This window comes from Hippoglossus hippoglossus, chromosome 8 (genome assembly GCF_009819705.1).
Source record: "Hippoglossus hippoglossus isolate fHipHip1 chromosome 8, fHipHip1.pri, whole genome shotgun sequence".
Lineage (NCBI taxonomy): Eukaryota > Metazoa > Chordata > Actinopteri > Pleuronectiformes > Pleuronectidae > Hippoglossus > Hippoglossus hippoglossus.
In genome coordinates this window covers 16195408-16214860 of record NC_047158.1, presented here as the reverse complement: position 1 = coordinate 16214860, position 19453 = coordinate 16195408, and the positions used below count along the sequence as shown (strand labels likewise).

The 19453-nt window shown below is 41.3% G+C and overlaps 3 protein-coding genes across 8 annotated transcripts; 2 read left to right on the top strand and 1 right to left on the bottom strand.

Annotated features, from left to right (window-relative positions):
* Positions 1-134: 134 nt before the first annotated feature.
* LOC117765919 lies at positions 135-4468 on the top strand. The gene is made up of 10 exons (XM_034592533.1): positions 135-271; positions 355-432; positions 583-615; positions 1228-1314; positions 1650-1747; positions 1916-2121; positions 2216-2308; positions 2407-2490; positions 2573-2638; positions 3115-4468. Exons 1-10 carry the CDS (start codon positions 209-211, stop codon positions 3150-3152), a joined length of 846 nt encoding a protein of 281 aa, XP_034448424.1. The 5' UTR covers positions 135-208; the 3' UTR covers positions 3153-4468.
* Positions 4469-4829: 361 nt separating this feature from the next.
* On the bottom strand, positions 4830-8769 carry c8h17orf75 (chromosome 8 C17orf75 homolog). 4 transcript variants are annotated; one of them, XM_034592530.1, is made up of 11 exons: positions 8660-8769; positions 8379-8552; positions 7880-7954; positions 7341-7466; positions 7098-7226; positions 6880-6940; positions 6669-6788; positions 6469-6533; positions 6202-6341; positions 5644-5747; positions 4830-5254 (listed from the first exon to the last, which is right to left on the bottom strand). In XM_034592530.1, the coding sequence occupies exons 2-11, from the start codon at positions 8519-8521 to the stop codon at positions 5039-5041; spliced, it is 1179 nt and encodes a 392-aa protein (XP_034448421.1). In that variant the 5' UTR covers positions 8522-8552; positions 8660-8769; the 3' UTR covers positions 4830-5038. The 4 variants fall into 4 exon arrangements, with proteins under 4 accessions (XP_034448421.1, XP_034448420.1, XP_034448422.1 ...); XM_034592529.1 differs by having other exon boundaries at positions 8656-8741; XM_034592531.1 differs by having other exon boundaries at positions 8379-8531; positions 8656-8731.
* A 2478-nt stretch (positions 8770-11247) lies between these two features.
* On the top strand, positions 11248-17787 carry LOC117766517 (BUB3-interacting and GLEBS motif-containing protein ZNF207-like). 3 transcript variants are annotated; one of them, XM_034593604.1, is made up of 13 exons: positions 11248-11373; positions 11689-11815; positions 11888-12026; positions 12586-12768; positions 13033-13108; positions 13208-13278; positions 13394-13548; positions 13745-13831; positions 14713-14940; positions 15168-15306; positions 15568-15755; positions 16009-16089; positions 16642-17787. In XM_034593604.1, the coding sequence occupies exons 1-11, from the start codon at positions 11333-11335 to the stop codon at positions 15729-15731; spliced, it is 1410 nt and encodes a 469-aa protein (XP_034449495.1). In that variant the 5' UTR covers positions 11248-11332; the 3' UTR covers positions 15732-15755; positions 16009-16089; positions 16642-17787. The 3 variants fall into 3 exon arrangements, with proteins under 3 accessions (XP_034449495.1, XP_034449494.1, XP_034449496.1); XM_034593603.1 differs by having other exon boundaries at positions 13745-13837; XM_034593605.1 differs by lacking the exon at positions 13745-13831 and having other exon boundaries at positions 11333-11373.
* Positions 17788-19453: the final 1666 nt, after the last annotated feature.

The window sequence follows — 19453 nt, the reverse complement described above, 5'->3', positions numbered from 1 at the left end:
GGAATCAGTGGTTCCAGAGTAGATGTGTGTTGATTAACTTCGTGAACTAGGACTTTACAGAAGCAGAATGGAGAAGTGGGTAAGTGATGGGGTTGTGAACGTGGGCTGTTTTCTGCGAACCTGAGGAGGAAGTCGCACCACAAACAGGTAGATGAAAATAAAACAAGTGGTAGCTGCCGTGTGAAGTTAGTGTCGAGCGAGGGCCAACATGTCTGTAGATGGGACCAGGTTATTGTTCGAGGGCTTCCTGCAGAAAAGAAAGGACACTATCGTAAGTTGTTGCATTTCATGGTATTTAATGTGTTTATATGAAACCTCAATTTGAAGAATATTTTTGAAACATTATGTCCTTAGAAAATACGATGGGCAACGTACTGGTTCAGGCTTCAAAATACAACCTTGTTCTTCTACACCAAGAAGAATGGCAGTGCTGTAAGTGGACAAATACTGTGCTATGTCAATATTGAAGGACTGCATTCACCTCACAAACCAATTAAATGGTCAATGTGATCTAAATAATTTCATTGTGATCTTTTTGTTCTTTTAAAGATCTAAACGAAAATGTTATTTCTATTCTTTCAGTCACACTTGCGAGGCTATTACTACATTTACACAGTAAGTCCTCCATTATATACAGGTCATTGGAAATTACTTTGTAGCGGAAGTACTTTTAAACTTTACTCTGGTACTGCATTCGATATTTATATATGGTGCATTACGTGACATGAAATAGATATACATAGAAATACTCAAGTGCAATTACCACAATGTATGAGGTAATTGCAGTTAAGTTGAGTAATTCCATGTCACTGTTTCATGTCATGTTATATTTATAAGAAAATGTATTATATTTATTATTTACCTTTACTTCATTACTTATATTTGACAGCTTTATAAACTAATTTCCAGATTCATATTATGAACATTTTAAATAAATTGATGTATTATTATGTACAGCTTTGCCCAACAGCATAAAGAGTTGTTGCATTTAATACCTATTTCAGCAGATGCAAAATTAAAGCACTGTTTACACATCAATATGTATAATTCATCAATATATGTATAATATGATTAGTACTCACAGTATATTTTGATGTTAATACTTGTAAGAGTATTTCTACTGTTTGGTGTTTTTACATTTACCTTCACTTTTGCTTTGTCTCATGTTGGGACACATTACATTTCATTACCTGAGTATCCACAGGATCTGTCCGCCTCTTGGTGCAGGTGCAGTCGGTGCGAGAGGTGCCGAGAGCGGACAGCAGCCGCTTCATGTTCGAGATCGTCATGAAAAATGGAAAAAGGAAAATGTTGGTGAGTCTCCACTGTGGTCATGTTTCCTCACTTCATGTAAACCGTGTGGCAGGTCTGATTCCAGGGTCCCCGCTCTACTCACATTCTGTCAAACTGTGAATCCATACCACTGTGTGTGTCTGTGTGTGTGTCTCTATCCATCCATGTGTGTGTGTGTGACTGCCTTCATACCACTGTGTGTGTGTGTCTGTCACTGTCTATGTGTGTGTGAGACTGCCTTCATACCCTTGTGTGTGTCTGCCTGTCTGTCAATGTGTGTGTGCGTGTGTGCGTGTCCGTCTGTTTGTGTCTTTGTGTGTCTTTCTGTGTGTATACGTGTGTGTGTGTGTGTGAAGGCAGCAGAGACAGCAGATCTCAGAAAGCAGTGGATAGGACAGCTGTGGCAGGCCATGCATCTCTCTGGCTGTCGGATCTCAGATGTCTCACCCACACAGTAAGTAGGAGGAAGACTTATGAACACATATGTTCACCTGAAATAACATGTTTACATGTTTAGACTGGACTCTTTTCATGAATTTTGATTGTAACAGAAAACTGCCAGCACAGCTGCACACATGACAGTCTGACAGGCTGTGACCTTTGCACTCTCTCTTCTCCTCAGCTTTGAAGGGTTTGAGCAGCGAGACGGACCGAACAGCACGATGGGGACCCTGCCTGTTCGGCCCAACTCAGCCCCGACTCCTTCCATCCAAAGCTGCCGTGAAACCAGGAGTGTGGCCTCCGCCATCTGCCTGCCTCAGGAGCTGAACAGTGAGGAGGCCGTGTACGCAAACATGCCGTCAGCCTGCAAATACCAGCATCTAACTGGTAAACCTTCAATTGATTTACATATTTGCAGCGTCACAAGTCTTGAGCCGAGTTGATCTTTTGCTGACATGGTGCTGAACTCATTTGTTTCCAGGTGACGGTCTCAACGTCCCTCAGAGGTCCAGCGGGTTGAGCAGTGCACAGGACAGACAAGAAGAACACTATGATGTTTTACCACTTAGAAACAGTATGATCTTGAAAATACTTCATCAGCATCTAAAATAACACAACATGCAGCATAACTGTGGTTAAACTGACACCATCATATATATAATGTCTCCTCAGAGAAATGTGAGATCGGCATTTCAACACAGATGAGCGAGGTCGTGTATGACACTCCTCAGTCTTATAGGCCTGCTAGAAACCAAGGTGAGGTTATTTTAACACTTATGCCAAGAACTGTATACAGACTGAGTTACACCAACATAATGATCTTGTCAATCCATTGCAGACCCAGAAGAGAGCATCTACGACACACCGAGCTCTCTACTGAGGGAGAGGCCAGCTCACACAGCAGGTAACTAGAGTAACACTCGGAGAACACATACCTCGGCCAAGGAATAAATATTATATCTTTAAGTACAATGACTTCAGCTAAATTTTGAAATAGAATATTATGGCTCATCCAGGCCTGTTTAACGTCACATATATATACAGCTGAGTATCATCTGTGTAACAATGGAAATGACTGTGGTGCTTTCTGATAATTTTGCCTAAAGGAAGCATATACAAAGTGAAAAGTATCGGTGCCAGTACAGAACCTTGTGGAACTCCATGACTAACTTCTGTGTGCATGAAGGAGTCGTTGATAACATTTACAAAGTGTAATCTATCTGATAAGTACGACCAGTCTAGTGCTGTTTCTGTCTCTGTAACAGAATCTCGTGGCGTCCACCAGATTATACTATTTATATTATATTATTATTATACTGGTGGGTTGTGACTCGAAAGGCTTGAGAGACCACATGTACATCTGTTTCTCTCTGGTTGCAGACAGGGAGCAGGAGGACGGAGTCTACTGGAGGATATGATGTGCGGTTTCCAGACGACCAGTTGTGGAGCAATTCTTTGCACAGGAGACTGTTAATATCTTAATTGTTTGTGTTTCAGGTTCAAGCTAAAAAAATGTATACAACTCTCACAGGTGTAGATACTGTTTGTCACCTTTTTGCAAATGAGACAACGTGCACAACACAACAGAGAGGTTGCACTGTGGTTTTTATTTCATCTCTGATTATAGAAGCAGAGAAGTACATGTCATTTATAACTACAGAGAACACACTGTACAGAAACGTCTACATATACTCACTGGGTCAGCAGCACCATTGTTCACAACAGGAAAATGTACATGTCACCTGCTTCACAGTTTAAAGTAAACACCACCGACATTAATATTGCTGTACTTCTCACTTTGGACTGGTTTGAATGGGAATGGGTTGAGTTTAACCCTTCATGGTTTAAATGGAATAAACATATAGCACGTCATGTTGCAGGTTCACAATAAGGAAAATAAAGTCTAGGCATGCAGATATTATCGTGAGGACTTTGATTTATCGTAATTCGTATCGTTTTTTTCTGTGAGTAATAATAAACTTTGAAAACACACATGTTTAGTACATGTAGTGAGTGACTCGTCACATAGTGCCTGATGTCTTCTCACAAACTCATGAGCTGGTGAAGGAAATAATTTCTTCTAATTTACAAGTTATGTCCAAAGATTACACGAAATCTACAACACTTCATTTCCAGAGAGGAATTACACAGATGTCTAATATCACATACATATAGTAGCAGTTGCCATTAGACAGAAATAATATAGTAGTGCAAGTACTGGGTTGAAAGGAAAAAGCAAAAACAAGGCCTATGGAAAAAGCAATGCATAAAAGTGATTTGTGCTTCCTAAATATGTTTCTTCACAAAAGAGAATCAATACAATCAAAGAAAATATAAAGAAAATTAGAAAAGAATGTTTGCACATGGAATAACGGATAACTCTGCCCCATGAGCAGAAGCTTTAGTTTGGATCAATTCCTTGCTGTGATCATTGTCAGTTAGCAAAACACTAGTAATGATATTTGGTTCATGATTCTGTCACACAAACATAACAAGTTTAAAAAGAAATAGATTGTGATGTAAAGTGTGATCTAATTATAAATGTCAGCCAATGTGGTTATGTTTTCACCCATGTCTGCTAGTTTGTTTGTGTGTTGGTTTCTTTGTCAGCAGGATTACACAAAAACCACTGAACCGATTTGAATCAACCTCTGTGAGGGATGAGACCTGGTTCGTGCTGATATGAATTCAGTGGCCAATCCAGGATTGTTTTTTTTTTAACTTTCTTTAACATGGCAACACTGAACATTTTAAAAAAAAAAGTTAATTTCTCAGGGAATAATACACAGATCTTAATTTTCCACTGTTTTACAGAAATAAATGCAGGTTATTAGACCACTTATTTGTTTCTTTCTGATTTCTACCATAACCACTAAGTATGTGCTCTACTGAGTGCCATTCTAGTCTTAACGTTAAATTCACCTTCACTGAGGACTTTGCCTTTGAGTTCAACTATGAATGTACCTTGATTGTATGTGATGCTACTGAGTCAATAAACAAAAACAACATCTGAGTGAAGGTTGTCAGTGTTTTACTGTAGATATTTCAGATCTGACCTCCACTGTTCCATTTGAAAAGCAGCCGTACTGCAAGAAGACGAAACTGATGTTTTATTACTAATATTTACGTTTTCAGTCTTATGACAGCTGGCGAATAAAACCTTTCCAAATGTTATCTGGCAATCTGATAATTAAAATCGGATGTAGTGTTCAGAATGATAATTAGTTATCTACTTTGTGGCTGGTAGAGCAGTCTGTCTTACCACCAACTGGAAAGGTACTTAGAGTTAACTGTCATATTGGAATCAGGCCTGGGCTTGGGACTGTTCCCTGAGAAACTCCTCCAGGACGGCGATGATGCTGCAGGCCTCGGGCATGTCGCTGTGCTCCACCCTGGCGTTCTGCAGCAGCACATCCCCATTCCCGCAGCCCTGCAGGAACTGGCAGCAGCGGAACAGGGCGTAGTGACTCATCTCTGCCTGTCGCACCAAGCGCTTCAGGCTGTTCATGTCCTGGATGGCCTGCGGGGGCGGAGTGGTGGTTGATAGAGAGAAAGAATAGACGGAGACAGATGAGTAAAAAAATGTTAGTTCAATCAAATTCTAATAAATAACCATAGTAACTATTTTGGTCACTGTTAATCACACATTTTTCAAATAATAATGTTTAACATCATTTAGATTTAAGTTTTCTCAAATGAGACGATGTGCTACTTTTCTTCATCATACGTGATTGCAAACTAAACATCTTTTGGGTTGATGTTTTGAATAAATCAAGGAATTTGAAGATGTCCCTCTGGGCTTAATGGTTAATCAGCAGATTCGTCTTCTATGAAAATAGCAGATGGTTGCAGTCCTTAACTTTTTTTTAGAACACTGCTATATTCTGTATGTGTGTGTATTTTTCCCACCTTAAGCTTGAAGTTCTCCAGAATCTGTCTGAGCAAGAAGGGATTACAACGCTCTGCAGCGTTTAGAAATGCCTGATTCCAGTCATCACAGAAACGATTACTGACTAAGGGAGACAAAACATTTTTATTGGACTCTTAAGACAAACAAACAAACAAACAAACAAAGTTTATTTTCTTTATCAAGTGGCTACTATTGTATGGATCTGTATTGTATTCACTTGAGGAAAAAAAAACATCCGCTCTTGGTTTTCTGAAGCAAACATGTCCCACCTGTGTAGTTTGATCCAGTTTTATTTGGGTTTGCAGCATTGGGAGATACTTGTGTCTTTTAGTAATATAGATGACATTTAACCGTTTGTTGGCTTTGCACAGGCACCTCAGGACCTGGGAACTGTAACGTAAAATGATTTTCGTTGATTCAGAGAAACAAGAGGGTTTCTTTTTCTGTTAAAGTTTTTCTCAGAATTCTGACATAATACTCTTGTAAATTAAAAAATTCAGAGCAGATTTTTTTTTCAAGTGAATGCAATATGCTTCTGTAACATGAGCCTGACCTACCAGTGTTTAAGAGTGTGGGCGGGCTGGCGGAGCAGTCTATGACCAGGTCACACTGTGGCTCCTCTGAGATCGCCTTACACAGAGAAGCTGCTGTGGTGTCTTGTTGGGCCAGACCCTGTAAACTGGCTGCTTTGATGAACCTGGTGCAGAGTACAACAGATGGGATATATATTACACAGGGCAACATAGAAATACACTACAGACAGGTACACCTGCTGCTCTGGACGTAAAAAAGACATTGTGATGTTGTTTCGGGGACTGACTCACCTGGACACGTCACCCTTCGTCCTCTCGTCCGAATTGACGACCTCCACATGTGTGTGACTCAGAGCCTGTTTACAGAAAATGCAGGGTTTCAAATGTATTGTTCTGCAGAAAATGTGTATTTGCATAAAAAAAGTATTTCCATCAAGCTGTTTCGATATTTTCTTTTTTTGGACATAGTCTAGTGGCGAAAAATGACTCACAGCGTGCAACAGGAAGCTGATGTTGCTCTGGACCAGCTGTACCACTCTGTAAATGTGCATAACAGACTCCTCGTACCACCGGCTCAGATAGGGACGCACCTCCGTCTCCAAGTTTTGCAGCTGACACACCAACAGCAGAACAGATCAAATCTTGCATCATGGATGTAATGAAAAATATACAACTTATCAGAGTTTTAATTTATTCTCATACCTCTGGTGTTTGCAGGCTGCTATGAAGGCCCTGGACATATTTATCAAGCTCTAATCTAAATGTATGTTGGGTCAAGGAACTGAAACAAGTTCTTGCTTTACAAAGAAAAAATTTGTGGACGGACCTTTTTGTAAGAGCAAGGATCATGTATATAATTAATGCTTGCAGAACTTGGATGATGCTTTTAACTTGGGTTGACATCCCAATGCAAAGGATATAGGTTCAGTCCTTTTTCAGAGCCACCCATGAAACAGATAACATATCCATTACCATCAGCATCAGGCTGCTCAGGAGACCGTTCCTGCTCCAGGAGGCAGCAGTAGCAGCCGACCGCCTCCTCTGGGAGACTGGAAAAAGTAAATTATCCACACATTTGTGTTAACCACCTTACTTATTGGAAAGAAAATGTATGTTTTTGCTACTGATGCAAAACTTTTTATGGGAACATGTCAAATGATTGCCTGAGTTCCACAGTGGCGATGTTTCCCATGCCTCCGAGCAGCGCTCCTTTACTCAGCCTCCGTGAGATGTAGGTCCGCAGCTCGGGCTCCGCCTCCGATGGCAGGCTGCTGTCGATCAGCGTCAGGCTGTGGGCAAGGCAGAGAGTCAGTGTGGATACAAGCCGCCAGTGGAGGCCATGAGAAATCTGGAGGCCACTCAAGTCAATGGAGAGGAGATGAAGAAAGCCGATGATCATAAGCCACATCCAACACAACACACAACTGAGACACATGGCTGTAACTGTGCAGACTGTTTTTCTACCACACATTCAGAGGTTTTTCAATCACATTTTGTCAACCTAGTCTGATTGAGATTAGGAAGAGACTCAGCAGCACAGCAATGACCAATCAGAATGAAATCACAAATGAGAACAGAATTGGTTCCATGTTGAACAGATTTCCAGTAGCAGCCCGTGGATGCACCAATGCACAACAGTGAAAGCCAAAGAGAAACGACCACTGAGAGGAAGGAGAAGGTGGGCGGACGGATCCTGCGTTACCTAAAGTCCTCCTGACTGGTTGTGGAGTCTGCTCGTCTCTGGTTCCAAGCCACATTTTCCCCAGAAGCCTCAGATCTAAGACAATCGACAGTTTACTCATCAACCTGCTGCTTGGTTTAATGGACAAATCTGGAGTCACCTGTGTGAGCGTCACTGTCTGCAGGTTCAGGAAAAGGTCACTACAACAACTTAAGAGAGCTTAAAAGTTAAGAATCAGAAAAACACTCATGTCACACCTGAGATTTTCACCTGGTTGTCGTAAAAGAAAGAACAATAATTGTATTATGACTCTGTACTTCTTATAAAGGGGGTTTTCTCCGGTGTGGGATCAATACAGTTTAGTCTGATCTCATAAGCTTCTGCAGCCACTGTGAAAAACATGAAATAATCCAACAACACTGTGACAGCAACGGTCCAAACAACATCTGTAACACTCGCTTGTAGCACAGCTGTTATCTTGTGGTAAACAAAAACACCAGTAACCCCCCAACCCCCTCACCTCGTGCCCTGATAGAGGTAGATGGTGTAGTAGCAGTTGAGCTGAGTCTTCTGGCTGTACCCGGAGATGTCCTCGCTGTCGAAGTCATCTCTCTCCTCCACGTCGATGGACTCCTGGAAGGACGAAGTCTGGGAGGTAAACATGGTCCCGCTGCTGCGCGGAGGAAGCTAACAGCTAAAATGGCAGAAAGCAGGGGAGGTGTTTATAAAGCTGAGCTGTGGAATTGGATAAATGTTGAGACGAAGGCTTCATATAAAGTATTTAAACACGCACAAACCTACAGTCTCTGGCACAAATACGCGCTGTGGTTTATAAACAGCTTCTCGTTGATGTGTCAACTGCGCATGTCCACTGTGTACGTTCCAAAATAGGTCCGACTCCGACGTGTGTTCCTGATGTTGGTTCCTCTATCGTCAAAAAGTGTTTATTGTCAGTGTGTAATCAGACAAAATGTGAAATTGTATATTTATTATTCATTTATTCAATATAACCTAGTATTTATTATTTCTTGATTTTTATATGTATTTATTATATCGTCAAATTGCTCTTTGTGGTTATTTTTAGTCTCTTAGTTGTCCAAAATGTACCTGTGGTTGCTTTTAGTCACTTTGTAATTGTTTAAAATGTATTCGTGGTAGATTTCAGTCTCAATGTAGTTGTCTAAAATGTATTCGTGGTTGTTTTCGTCACCTTGTAGTTGTCTAAAATGTATGTGTGGTAGTTTTCAGTCTCTATGTAGTTGTCTAAAATGTAATTAGGGCCCGAGCACTGGGAGGCCCTATTGTATTTCGAAGGATTTGTATTTCCCTTTTGGGGCTTTTTCAGGGCCTAGACATGCTCAAATTGTTACCAAAGTTGGCAGGGAATTCAAAACCCCAAAAAGTAATTGTATTCTGGAGTAATTTGAAATCCAATCGAGTTCCAAACTAGACATGTAAGACAAGAGTCCCGGCCTGGTGACATCTACACAGAAATCTTGACTTAAAATCACAGCACATGTTTTTACTTTGATGAACTGCTCCTGGCTGCTTTACAATAAACAGCTCAAAAGAGCTCAGTCAAGTCATTGGACCATGGTCAGAATTGTGACATTTCCTCAAACCGTGTAAACATTGAGGTGCGGCGAAGGTTCATCCTTCGCCAAAGGAGACGATGTTGTCATAAGTCCAGTGTGCATTGTCCTATCGCCGCCAAACTGATGTCTCATGATCAGACACCAAGCCTGAACAGCTCTATGTGTCAATATTTCCTCAGTGTCATAGCGCCACCTACTGATTCGCCATGATACAGGAAGTACTTTGTAAATCCACTCTGCGTTATCCAACCGGCTCCGAACTACTGACCTACGATCACAATCCTGACCTGAACACATCCATATATTAATATTAGTTCAGGGTCATAGCGCCACCTACGTTACGTTACTTTACGTTACTTTACGTTACTTTACGTTACGTTATGTAACTTTTCGTTACTTTTAGTTACTTTGTAACTTTTTGTTACTTTTCGTTACTTGTCGTTACTTGTCGTTACTTTGTAACTTTTCGTTATGATTAAATACATTGCAACATGAAGTCATGAAGTCTCAGAAGGATCTGGGGCCCTGGGACATTGCTTCACTCGGCCTGAAGTTTATTGTACTAAAGCAGGGATTCCAAAACCTGTGAGTCCTTGATGCCCAAAATAACCGAGTCAGAGATATGTGACCCTCATTATCCCAAAGGATATTTTAGCTGAGCTTGTTCACAAAAAATCTCCCATGTGCAGTGTTTCCTGTGGTGCTGTAAACTGACCTGCTGCAACTGATGCTGTCACTCATCTGTCATAATCACCATGCATGGTTATTTACATGGTTTTACTCTAACAAGTACTTTTTTTAGCTTTTGGAACAATTATGGCTAAAATATGATATTGAGAATTGCATCTAAATTGTATTTGATGTCTGTAAATCACCTTGTGACCCTTTTGTGTCTCATTAAAGGTCATACTTCTTCTAACCTGTTAAAGGCCTCGTCCAGATCTTCACAGTCACAGCAGCATCCGTACTGGTAGATATCACACTCGCAGCAGCACATGGGATCATCTGGCTCCGGAGGCTTTAACTTCTCCCATTTCATTATGGCTTCCTGAAGTTCACAGGGCAACTTCGTTCTCTGGAGCGATGCACAAATGAACTACACCATTAAAACAAACTATTAGTGCAGGGAACATATCTATGGAAATGTCCTGACAGAATCTATAACACAAAAACACACACACGATCTATAACTTTGAAAAAAACACATATATACATACATATCAACATATATATAGGAGCAATTATCGTAATTATAGAGGGTTTACTTTACATCTGAATTGGCAGCAATATTTCATCTATCTTACTGTCTATAATGATATAAAACCAGTTATCAATTAAAAGCAACTAATTAGGGCCCGAGCACCGAACGGTGGGAGGCCCTATTGATCGCTCTCTCCACTAACAGGCTTCAAAATGCCTGTGCTCGGGCCCGTTAGTGCTACAACGTAGCCCTAGTTGTGGTTGTTTTTGTCACTTTGTAGTCGTTTGAAATGTATTTGTGGTAGTTTTGACTCACCCTGTAGTGGTTTTGAGTCTCTTTTTGGATGTCTGGATGATACTTTTGGTTGCTTAGACTCCTTTTGTTGTCATTTTGCTGACTTTCTTTAAAAGAAACACGAAGCGTCACTCAATAAAAAAGACTTGATCCCTGTTGGATCAAAACTGTTGATCCCTCACCTGAACCTGAACCATCTCTGATGTTGGCGGTGGGGTTTGAACCAGTAGGGGGCGCTCTGGCGGGACCTCGGTGGGAGGATGGAGCGACGCCATCTTGCTCCGTCCCGTGTTTTCCTCGCAGGCTGAGATCCGTGTGGATGTAGCTGGTGTCAGCTGCTGTCTGGTCAGGGCGAGCGGGCGCTGAGCTGAAAGTACAGGAGCCATGGGGAGGAAGAAGAAAAAGCAGATGAAGCCCTGGTGCTGGTATCCTTCTCTCACACGCTCCATTTCACTGCCGTGTCTCGTTCTGAAGGAGTTGTTGTGTTTTTCAGCGTTAAGCTAACCCGAGCCTCCATTGAGACGTGAGCCGTGTGGAGCAGCGTCACTACAGCCCCCCCACGTCAGGTTTAACTCGCTGATGAGATTGAGTCGAACCAGCTGTGAATAGAAAACATGGCGTTATTACGTCAAATCGCGTTGTTATAACAGAAACCAAACACACGTCGGTGCGTGATGTCCTGTGACGTGCTGCTGGGACACGACCCTATGTTTACGTTTGCTTCCTTAAACTAACGTCAGGTACTGCAACCGAGATTTTGACGATGAAAAGATCCTCATCCAGCATCAGAAGGCCAAACACTTCAAGTGTCACATCTGTCATAAAAAGCTGTACACGGGCCCTGGACTGGCAATCCACTGCATGCAGGTGAGGAGACAACGAGAAGGCAAAGTGTCCGAGTAGAGTTTGAGCTAAAAAATCCCCTCATTTCTCGCATAGGTGCACAAAGAGACCATTGATGGGGTTCCTAATGCAATCCCTGGCAGGACTGATATTGAACTGGAAATCTACGGCATGGAGGGAATACCAGAGAAAGACATGGAGGAGAGAAGAAGAGTGCTGGAGCAAAAGAACCAAGGTATTGTCACCAAAATAACCTTAAAGGCATAGTTCACAGAAAAATGAAAAGTCACTCATTATCTACTCACCACTATGCCGACGGAGGGGTGGGTGAAATGTTTGAGTCCACAAAACACTTTTGGAGTTTCAGGGGTAAACAGCGTTGCAGCCAAATCCAATACAATTGAGTTATCACTTCTTCCGTGGCTCCAGGTAGGAGGATAACATTATTCTGTGAACTATCCCTTTAAATTACCAGGGATTGCAAAAAATTATATGAAATTTCTTTTTTTCTTATTAGCTTTTATACATAATTATCAGAATAAATGTCATGTTATTATTTCTATCAAGTTTAAAGACTGATTTATTTTGCTCCTGAGTGAAGGTTGTGGTTTTAAACTCTCCTCACTGTGAACAATCCATAAACATTACAGCAGTCTATATTGAACTTTTGTATTATTACTAATGATTAAAGTTACGTGGGAATAATAATTGATGTTTTTTATTACCCTGCCCTTACATGTACTGTCCTGTTATGGTCTATTCTGCCGACTGATTGTGCTGCTCCCTATTTTCAGAGACTCAGAAGAAGAAGCAGAACCAGGATGACTCTGATGAGTATGATGAGGATGACGAGCCTGGTCCCTCCTTCCAGCCGCCTGCTGCAGGTCAGACCCAGGTGGGCTACATGCCCCCTATCACCCAACCCGGCATGCCTCCTGGCGCTGGTGTGACTGGGCTACAGCCTGTCAGCTACTCAGGTGAGAAACTTGGAATTAAGCTAATTATGTTGTGATTGTACAGATACAACATTCATGTTTGTTCTTACATGTCTTTACTTGACAAAGATTCCGATATCGTGATCTAAAAATCTGTCTTTATGTTGCTGATGTGGAGCCATATCTTCTTGACATGTTCCCCATCCACTGCTCGGAACGCTCCTCATTTTAGATCTCCACATGAGATTCACACAGTAGGTGTCATCAAGCATCAAACTTTTGTAAAACTGAATCTCTTTGTTTTAGGAATGCCCCCGATGATGCCGGGTGTGCCACCAATGATGCCAGGAATGCCTCCTGTAATGCCAGGAATGCCTCCAGGGTAAATGTTTGGCATCATTAATGACGACTGTAATAAATAAATGTTTCATTTCCACTTCACCGTGTATTTTAAACATATCCCCCCCCCGCACGTGTTTAGGATGATACCAATGGGTGGGATGATGCCTCCAGGTCACGGGATGCCTCCAATGATTCCAGGCGTGCATCCAGGTAACCAATGCCCTGCCATTATACATCTTCATAAGCACTCCATGTAATTTGTTCAATGGGAGTGATTGAAAACTGAAATACTGCGGTGTTAAACCTCCATGTTTGCCCTTGTCAGGTATGCCTCCTCCTGTGATCCACCGTCCAGGAATCACACACATGGCTCAGGTCCCCCCTGCTGCAAACATGCTGGTCAGACCTGCTGTTCCTGCTGCCACTGCCCCCTCAGCTCAGCCTGATGTCACCAAACCTCTGTTCCCCAGTGCTGGACAGGTAAAATCTTTTTTCCCATCTCGTGCAACACTTTGATGGAGCAGAACATTACCTTCTCCTGCTGAATACAGGATGTTTGAGTAGCCTATCTGTGCTAATACAGACTGATATAAAGAGAACTTAACCCCAAAATTCCTTTATCTAAAGGATCATTTTATTTTTGTTTCTTATTCTTTACTTGTTTCCTGTGCTACAGATGGGCAGTCGGGGTGCAAGTACAAGTACAGGGTCTCCAAGTGCAGACTCAGAGTCCGCCTCCCCAAAAGCTCTGTTCACTATCACAGCACAAGTACGCAGCTGTTTCCTGCCTCTAGTTTGAAAACCTGCAGCAAAATAGTTTGCCTGTGGTGTCTATGGGCAGATACATTTTTTATTATTTTTTTGCCATAAAATCTATTTATGTGTGTAGAAGATGCTCATTAAATGTTTGGTAAGTCCAGCAAGACACATTTATTTGCTTTTTCTTTTGCTACAAATCTGCATTCATAAAACACTACTTGCACTAATTTGCTTCGATAATTCGGCAAAATCTAAATCTGTCGCATTATGCAGATTTGTAAAATGGGCTTCATTTTTCAGAGAGGCTGTTGGGCAGCACAGCACAGCATCCAGTTGTGTTTTCTTTTTTTTGGCAGGCTTAAAGAAATAAGTTTTACTTTGGTCGTACATTACAGTGTTACCTTCCCATGAGTGGTGTGAACCACTTTTGGCATAGACAGTACTAAGACCCTCTTTAATAGATGTTGAAAGATGATCATATGATCAAAGTCTGGTAAAGAAACAAAAGTGTGAAATGAGGATGTAAAAATCCAAACTGATCCACCAGTGGAAGAGGAAATACAAATTGACATGCAATTATTTTGCATCATAGTCCAGGATAACTGGCGGTGGTCCCGCCGATGCGCCCGACAGATCTCGAGTCATTCTCAACTGTCTATCATGATGTTTCACACCGACCTATACTGCAGCCAACCACCAGGGGGATCAAGACACTTCTGGGGAGCAGTCATGACATCCTACTTTATATACAGTATATAGTACAAACCATATCAATACCAAGCCCAAAGGGAACAACTTCAATCATGGGAGTAACCTCAAAGTATGACTAAAAGTTTCATTTAATTTCAGCAGTCTCTCATGTGTTTTCCTCTCTCCCCCCATCAGAGTCAGCAGACAGTGTCAGGGTCCCCCCATCCTCCCCCTTCTACTTCCTCTGACCTCTCAAAGCCCACATTCCCCGCCTACACTCAGGCCACTGCAGCTGTGCCCAGCCCCAGTGCTGGCAGCAGCACAGTCTCCAAACCTCCCTCTACTTTGACCAGTAAGCCTGCCACCCTCACCACCTCCAGTGCTACCAGTAAGTTGATCCACCCTGATGAGGATATCTCACTGGTAAGTAGTCGTAGCTAGAACTGTCTCTATTTATTCTGTTAACAGTAGCTATTCAGTTTGAGCGCCTGTTAATCGTAGATGAAGCTTCTGTCAATATCACAGTGTAGAAAATATCATTTTCTGGAATTAAAGTCATTGATTCATTTTGACTGTATTTATTTATTACTCTTGGGTTGGGTACAGAAGTTAATTGTCAAATTATTTCTCCTTGTTTTTGTTTCCTGTAGGAAGAGTTGCAAGCTCAGATGCCCAGGTACCAGCGCAGTGTTCCCCACCAAGGCCAGGCCACTGCTGCTGCCCCGTCAGCAGGTCCCATGGGTGGCATGATGGCCTCTCAGCAGCCCGGCATGAGGCATCCCATACCAAGTATATACACTTCTGTCTTAAGATCAGGAAAAACTTTTACTTTTACTTTTAGCTGTTGCTCCAAACTAAGGTTTATGCCTTTCTTGCATTGTTTACATCTGATCAGGTTAGTTTTTGTTTCACATTGCAGGTTAGGGCTCGTACTAAAGAGTTTTGCCCGACATGCTTACCTCCTGTCATCAGTTTTGTAGGCTGCCTCTACCTAAACCTTTTTTTCTACTAATGTTGGATTAAAAAGCCAACAAACCTGTGTTCCTGCAGGCCAGTATGGTGGTCCACCACAGGGGATGCCAGGCTACATACCAGGAGGAATGCCTCCATATGGACAGGCCCCTCCTGTGGTTCCCCCAGGGTACCAGGGAGCCCCTATAAGGCCGCCCATGGGAATGAGACCCCCTGTCATGTCTCCTGGAGGCCGCTACTGAAGCCTGCCCTCCTCTCTTCTATAGGTTTGGACACTCAACCCTTTTCTAATGTCCTCAGCTGCTAGTAGACAAACCAGTATTGGTATTTTAGAACCACGACGTACTGTGTATTCTTCTACTGAGCTATGAAGAAGAGACACTGAATAAACAGCAATCAAAAGAGCTTTAAAAGCAACACTGAGCGCATGGGAAAACATTTACACTGTACCTAACCAAGACTATTAACTGTTGTTTCAAACCATCTCTGTGGCTTTTTTTCTTCTCATGTTTCATTTAGGTGTATAGAAGTGTAATAGATATGGTTCGTAGTGTTGTGAAGGCGCTGGAGTTACATGGGCAGTACCCACCCTTTATCAAGGCAAGTTTAATGTACAGACATTTCTGTTCCAAGCTAAACAATGAGGCCTTCACAGCACATTGTGCTGTTGGACTTTACGTCCCCAACTTTGTTTGGTGAGGGCTTCAAGTTACTGTCATGCATTCATTCTGTTTTGTGCTAATAATTTAATGAATAACTACCACCTTAACTTTAAATAGATAAAATAGTATATGTATCGTTGAAATACTGTACTGTAATAAAATGTGGTAAAAATGTAAGACTCTTCATTGCGGGACGTTAGTGAGAAAAGAGACGTCACAGCAGGTTTGTACTTCAACTACACAGTGACTGTATTTGTTGTCCTGAAGATGAACAATGAAAACTAATAGAAATGCTTTATTTAGTTGCAATGAAAATGTTGTTAAATGTTATCCTGTGACAAAAAGCAGTGCATTGAAGTTCTTTTATTGATGCTCTGTACACGGCACTGGCAGACCGGCCTTTGAAACCCAGAGTGCATTGTACAGCTGCATAACTTCCGGGTCGCCAGTGGCTGTAGTGCTAAAACCCAGATTTCTCTTCTCCCTGTAGCAATGCCATGGGGGACTGGCTGAGGCCCTGTCTCAGTGTAGCCCTGTTTCAGCCTGAGGCAAGTCTCACCATTTTCTGTCTTCTCACTCATTACCAGGGGCCCTCACAGCTTTCATGCTGTTGGATCTCTATGTCCCCAAACTTGCAGCAAGTTTGGTGAAGGCCCTTGTTTGTGTTGTTGCGTTCAGGTACCATTTCCTCCAGGCATGTTTGCTCATGTGGATTATAGTCTTTTTGTGCCATTGAACCTGTATATTCATTATTTACTGGTGAGAGCATCTGGAAGCTCTGTTTTCATTTAGAAGCTATTTACTGAACGTGAAGAGCTTTGAAATGAAACCACTCCTTTTGATATTAACTAGTCCTACAGTCCACTGCAGTTTACAGTCTCAGATACTGATGTCAAACAATTTGTGAGGTTGTTGCATACATTAACAATCTGTCACCTGCAGCCATATGTTCATTAAATGTGTGTTGGGGGGTTTGTAAAATGGCTTTACCACTTAATCCTGTTTGTTTCATCAGCTTTCCCTACTTGATCATTTGAATTAACTTCTTGCATGAAGGAGAATCTCTGCCAGTAACAGGTTAGTTAAAGCTGTAAGTACCACTGCCATTCTTTTAATTACAGTCAACCTGTGTTTTGTGTGCGCACATAATATGACATCTAAATACTTACTTGGTTCTTTTTGAAAAACACAATTCCAGCCCACAACAATCATTTAGCAGTTAACACTAATGGCAGCCAATTATTCACTATGATCTCAAGGAATGTCTAACAAATCCTATTTTTTGCTGCAAATAACTTCAAATTCAAACCAATAATTTGATTATTTTACATAAGTTGCACAGGAAGTCTTCATCGGTAAGTATGGGCTCGTAAAGATTCCCATATCGCAAGGAAAAAAGATCAGATTTTACCTGCTCAAGAATTTTTCTCTTATTTTTTTCTACAATTCATCTATAAACACGATAGCAGACTGGCTGGGAAGCTCTGGAAGAGTTTATTTAAAAATTGAAACTTAATCATGAATATTTGTTGTAGGATCTGTGCTGTGAAGCGATCTGCAAAGTTTTATTTGTCGATTTATGTGCCGATGTCTGTTTACTCTTTTTCTTTGAATAAACCAGCTCCTTAACTATAAATGTGTTTTTGTGATGTTTCCTCTCCACATTGTTGTTTTAGGGGGTCGTGAGGCTGTCAAATTTAGAGACAGGAAATAATAGAAGTAGTGTTTAAGTCCAGTGACTATATTACTAGTAAGCCTAGCTGAAATAGTTTTAATCAAGTGTCACACTTTTGCTGAACAACTGCATTTTCCTCAAACTCCTCAGATAGATGCATTTCATATTTACAATTTTATCACGACAAAAATGCTTCTTATTGACAAACAAGCAGATTTATTTTTGTTCTGGGACAATGCAGTGTTGCATATCAGATCATTTAAAATGAGGGCAAACCGATCAATAAACTGAAAGTATAAATGTAAATACTGTAAAAAAAAAAAAGAAGAACATTATGCAAATACAAGAAAATAAAAAGTCAAAAGTTCTGATCTTGTGTCTCATATTCATCCTCTAATCTTGAACCCATTTGTTTTCACTGTACAACAAAAATAAAACAACTTTACTGTTCCAAAACTTCGTGGTGACTGTTCATTGTATGATGTATAACTCTGTATCAGTAAGGCCATCACAAGTCTAGACAGTCAAAAAACACTTATTTGAAAATGAAGGATTTCTTCTGATTTATTTTGGTGTCCTTCCGGAAATGTTTGCCCAAGTCTTTGTCACTCCGATCATTTAATGTCAACTACACAGATAGCATAGATTAATATATGTGTAGTTATACTTTGGGAACATTATTCCATTATTTGGACGTCAAAGGGAACCACTTGGCTGGAACCCTTCACTCGTCAGAACGAATGTTAGGATGAAGTCTGGTTGAAACTGCAGTTCAAGATGCTTAAGGTTTTCTGAGAACAAAGGTTTCTCTGAATTTGACAGCTTGTGTGTGACTGCGACTGTTTGAGATGCCGATGCAGATGAGCAGGATAAAGCACAACCTAGATGGACTTATTTTTTCAATGTAGTTCAATACGTCCACAAAGTCCTCCTGATTTTTGATAGGTATCCCTATAATCTCTCCATGCTTGTGAGTACCTCTGACTTTATCCTTAATGCCAAAATGAATTGTGCCATTGGTTCTCATATTCATGCATGCACATGCGAATCTCAACACCTGTGTGGCTACTTATGTTTGCAGCCTTTTTGAGTCTAGCCTGTGAGCAATCTCAAAGGTTTTATATTCATGACATGGATCTATCATGTTTTTAACTCCTGTCATTGGTGGAAGAACATTGTGCTTTACATATCTGCAGTCCTTTTCAAGCTGATCAAATTTAAGATAGTCACAAAAAGTCACATCTACTTCTGTAGACACTGCCCTGTCGTGTGTTACAGGAGTATTCACTGTCTCTGCTCCATCACCAGGGTCTTGTGAACAAACTGTTGTTTGTCCTGAATCACACACATTTCCGGTTTTGTCCCCTTTACCTCTACCACATGAAGCACGTTTAGTTTTTGTTTGGTGAGCTTCTGACTTTACAAGCTCATGTATTTCCTTCAGCAGATCCTCAATTTGGCCACTTTCCATTCCTATAGCATTGCTGAGGTAGTCCCTGTGTAGAGATGTACATTTCTTGTATTCCAATGCATCTCAACCAGGAGCTGACGTGAGATTCTGTCCAGCAGTTGTAGAGCAGCTCACACCATTCTGTGAAAAAAAAAAAAAATGTTTGGCTTAAAAATA

Excerpts from the sequence above, each read along its gene's own strand:
- LOC117765919 (XM_034592533.1), top strand. The coding sequence starts at position 209 with ATGTCTGTAGATGGGACCAGGTTATTGTTCGAGGGCTTCCTGCAGAAA. Across the intron at positions 272-354 it reads AGAAAAGAAAGGACACTATC|AAAATACGATGGGCAACGTA; the intron begins GTAAGTTGTTGC and ends TTATGTCCTTAG. Across the intron at positions 2,309-2,406 it reads TGTTTTACCACTTAGAAACA|AGAAATGTGAGATCGGCATT; the intron begins GTATGATCTTGA and ends ATGTCTCCTCAG.
- LOC117766517 (XM_034593603.1), top strand. The coding sequence starts at position 11,333 with ATGGGGAGGAAGAAGAAAAAGCAGATGAAGCCCTGGTGCTG. Across the intron at positions 13,109-13,207 it reads ATGCCAGGAATGCCTCCAGG|GATGATACCAATGGGTGGGA; the intron begins GTAAATGTTTGG and ends GCACGTGTTTAG. Across the intron at positions 13,549-13,744 it reads TGTTCCCCAGTGCTGGACAG|ATGGGCAGTCGGGGTGCAAG; the intron begins GTAAAATCTTTT and ends CCTGTGCTACAG.
- c8h17orf75 (XM_034592530.1), bottom strand. The coding sequence starts at position 8,521 with ATGTTTACCTCCCAGACTTCGTCCTTCCAGGAGTCCATCGACGTGGAG. Across the intron at positions 7,955-8,378 it reads TACCTCTATCAGGGCACGAG|ATCTGAGGCTTCTGGGGAAA; the intron begins GTGAGGGGGTTG and ends CGATTGTCTTAG. Across the intron at positions 6,789-6,879 it reads GCAGCCTGCAAACACCAGAG|CTGCAAAACTTGGAGACGGA; the intron begins GTATGAGAATAA and ends TTGGTGTGTCAG.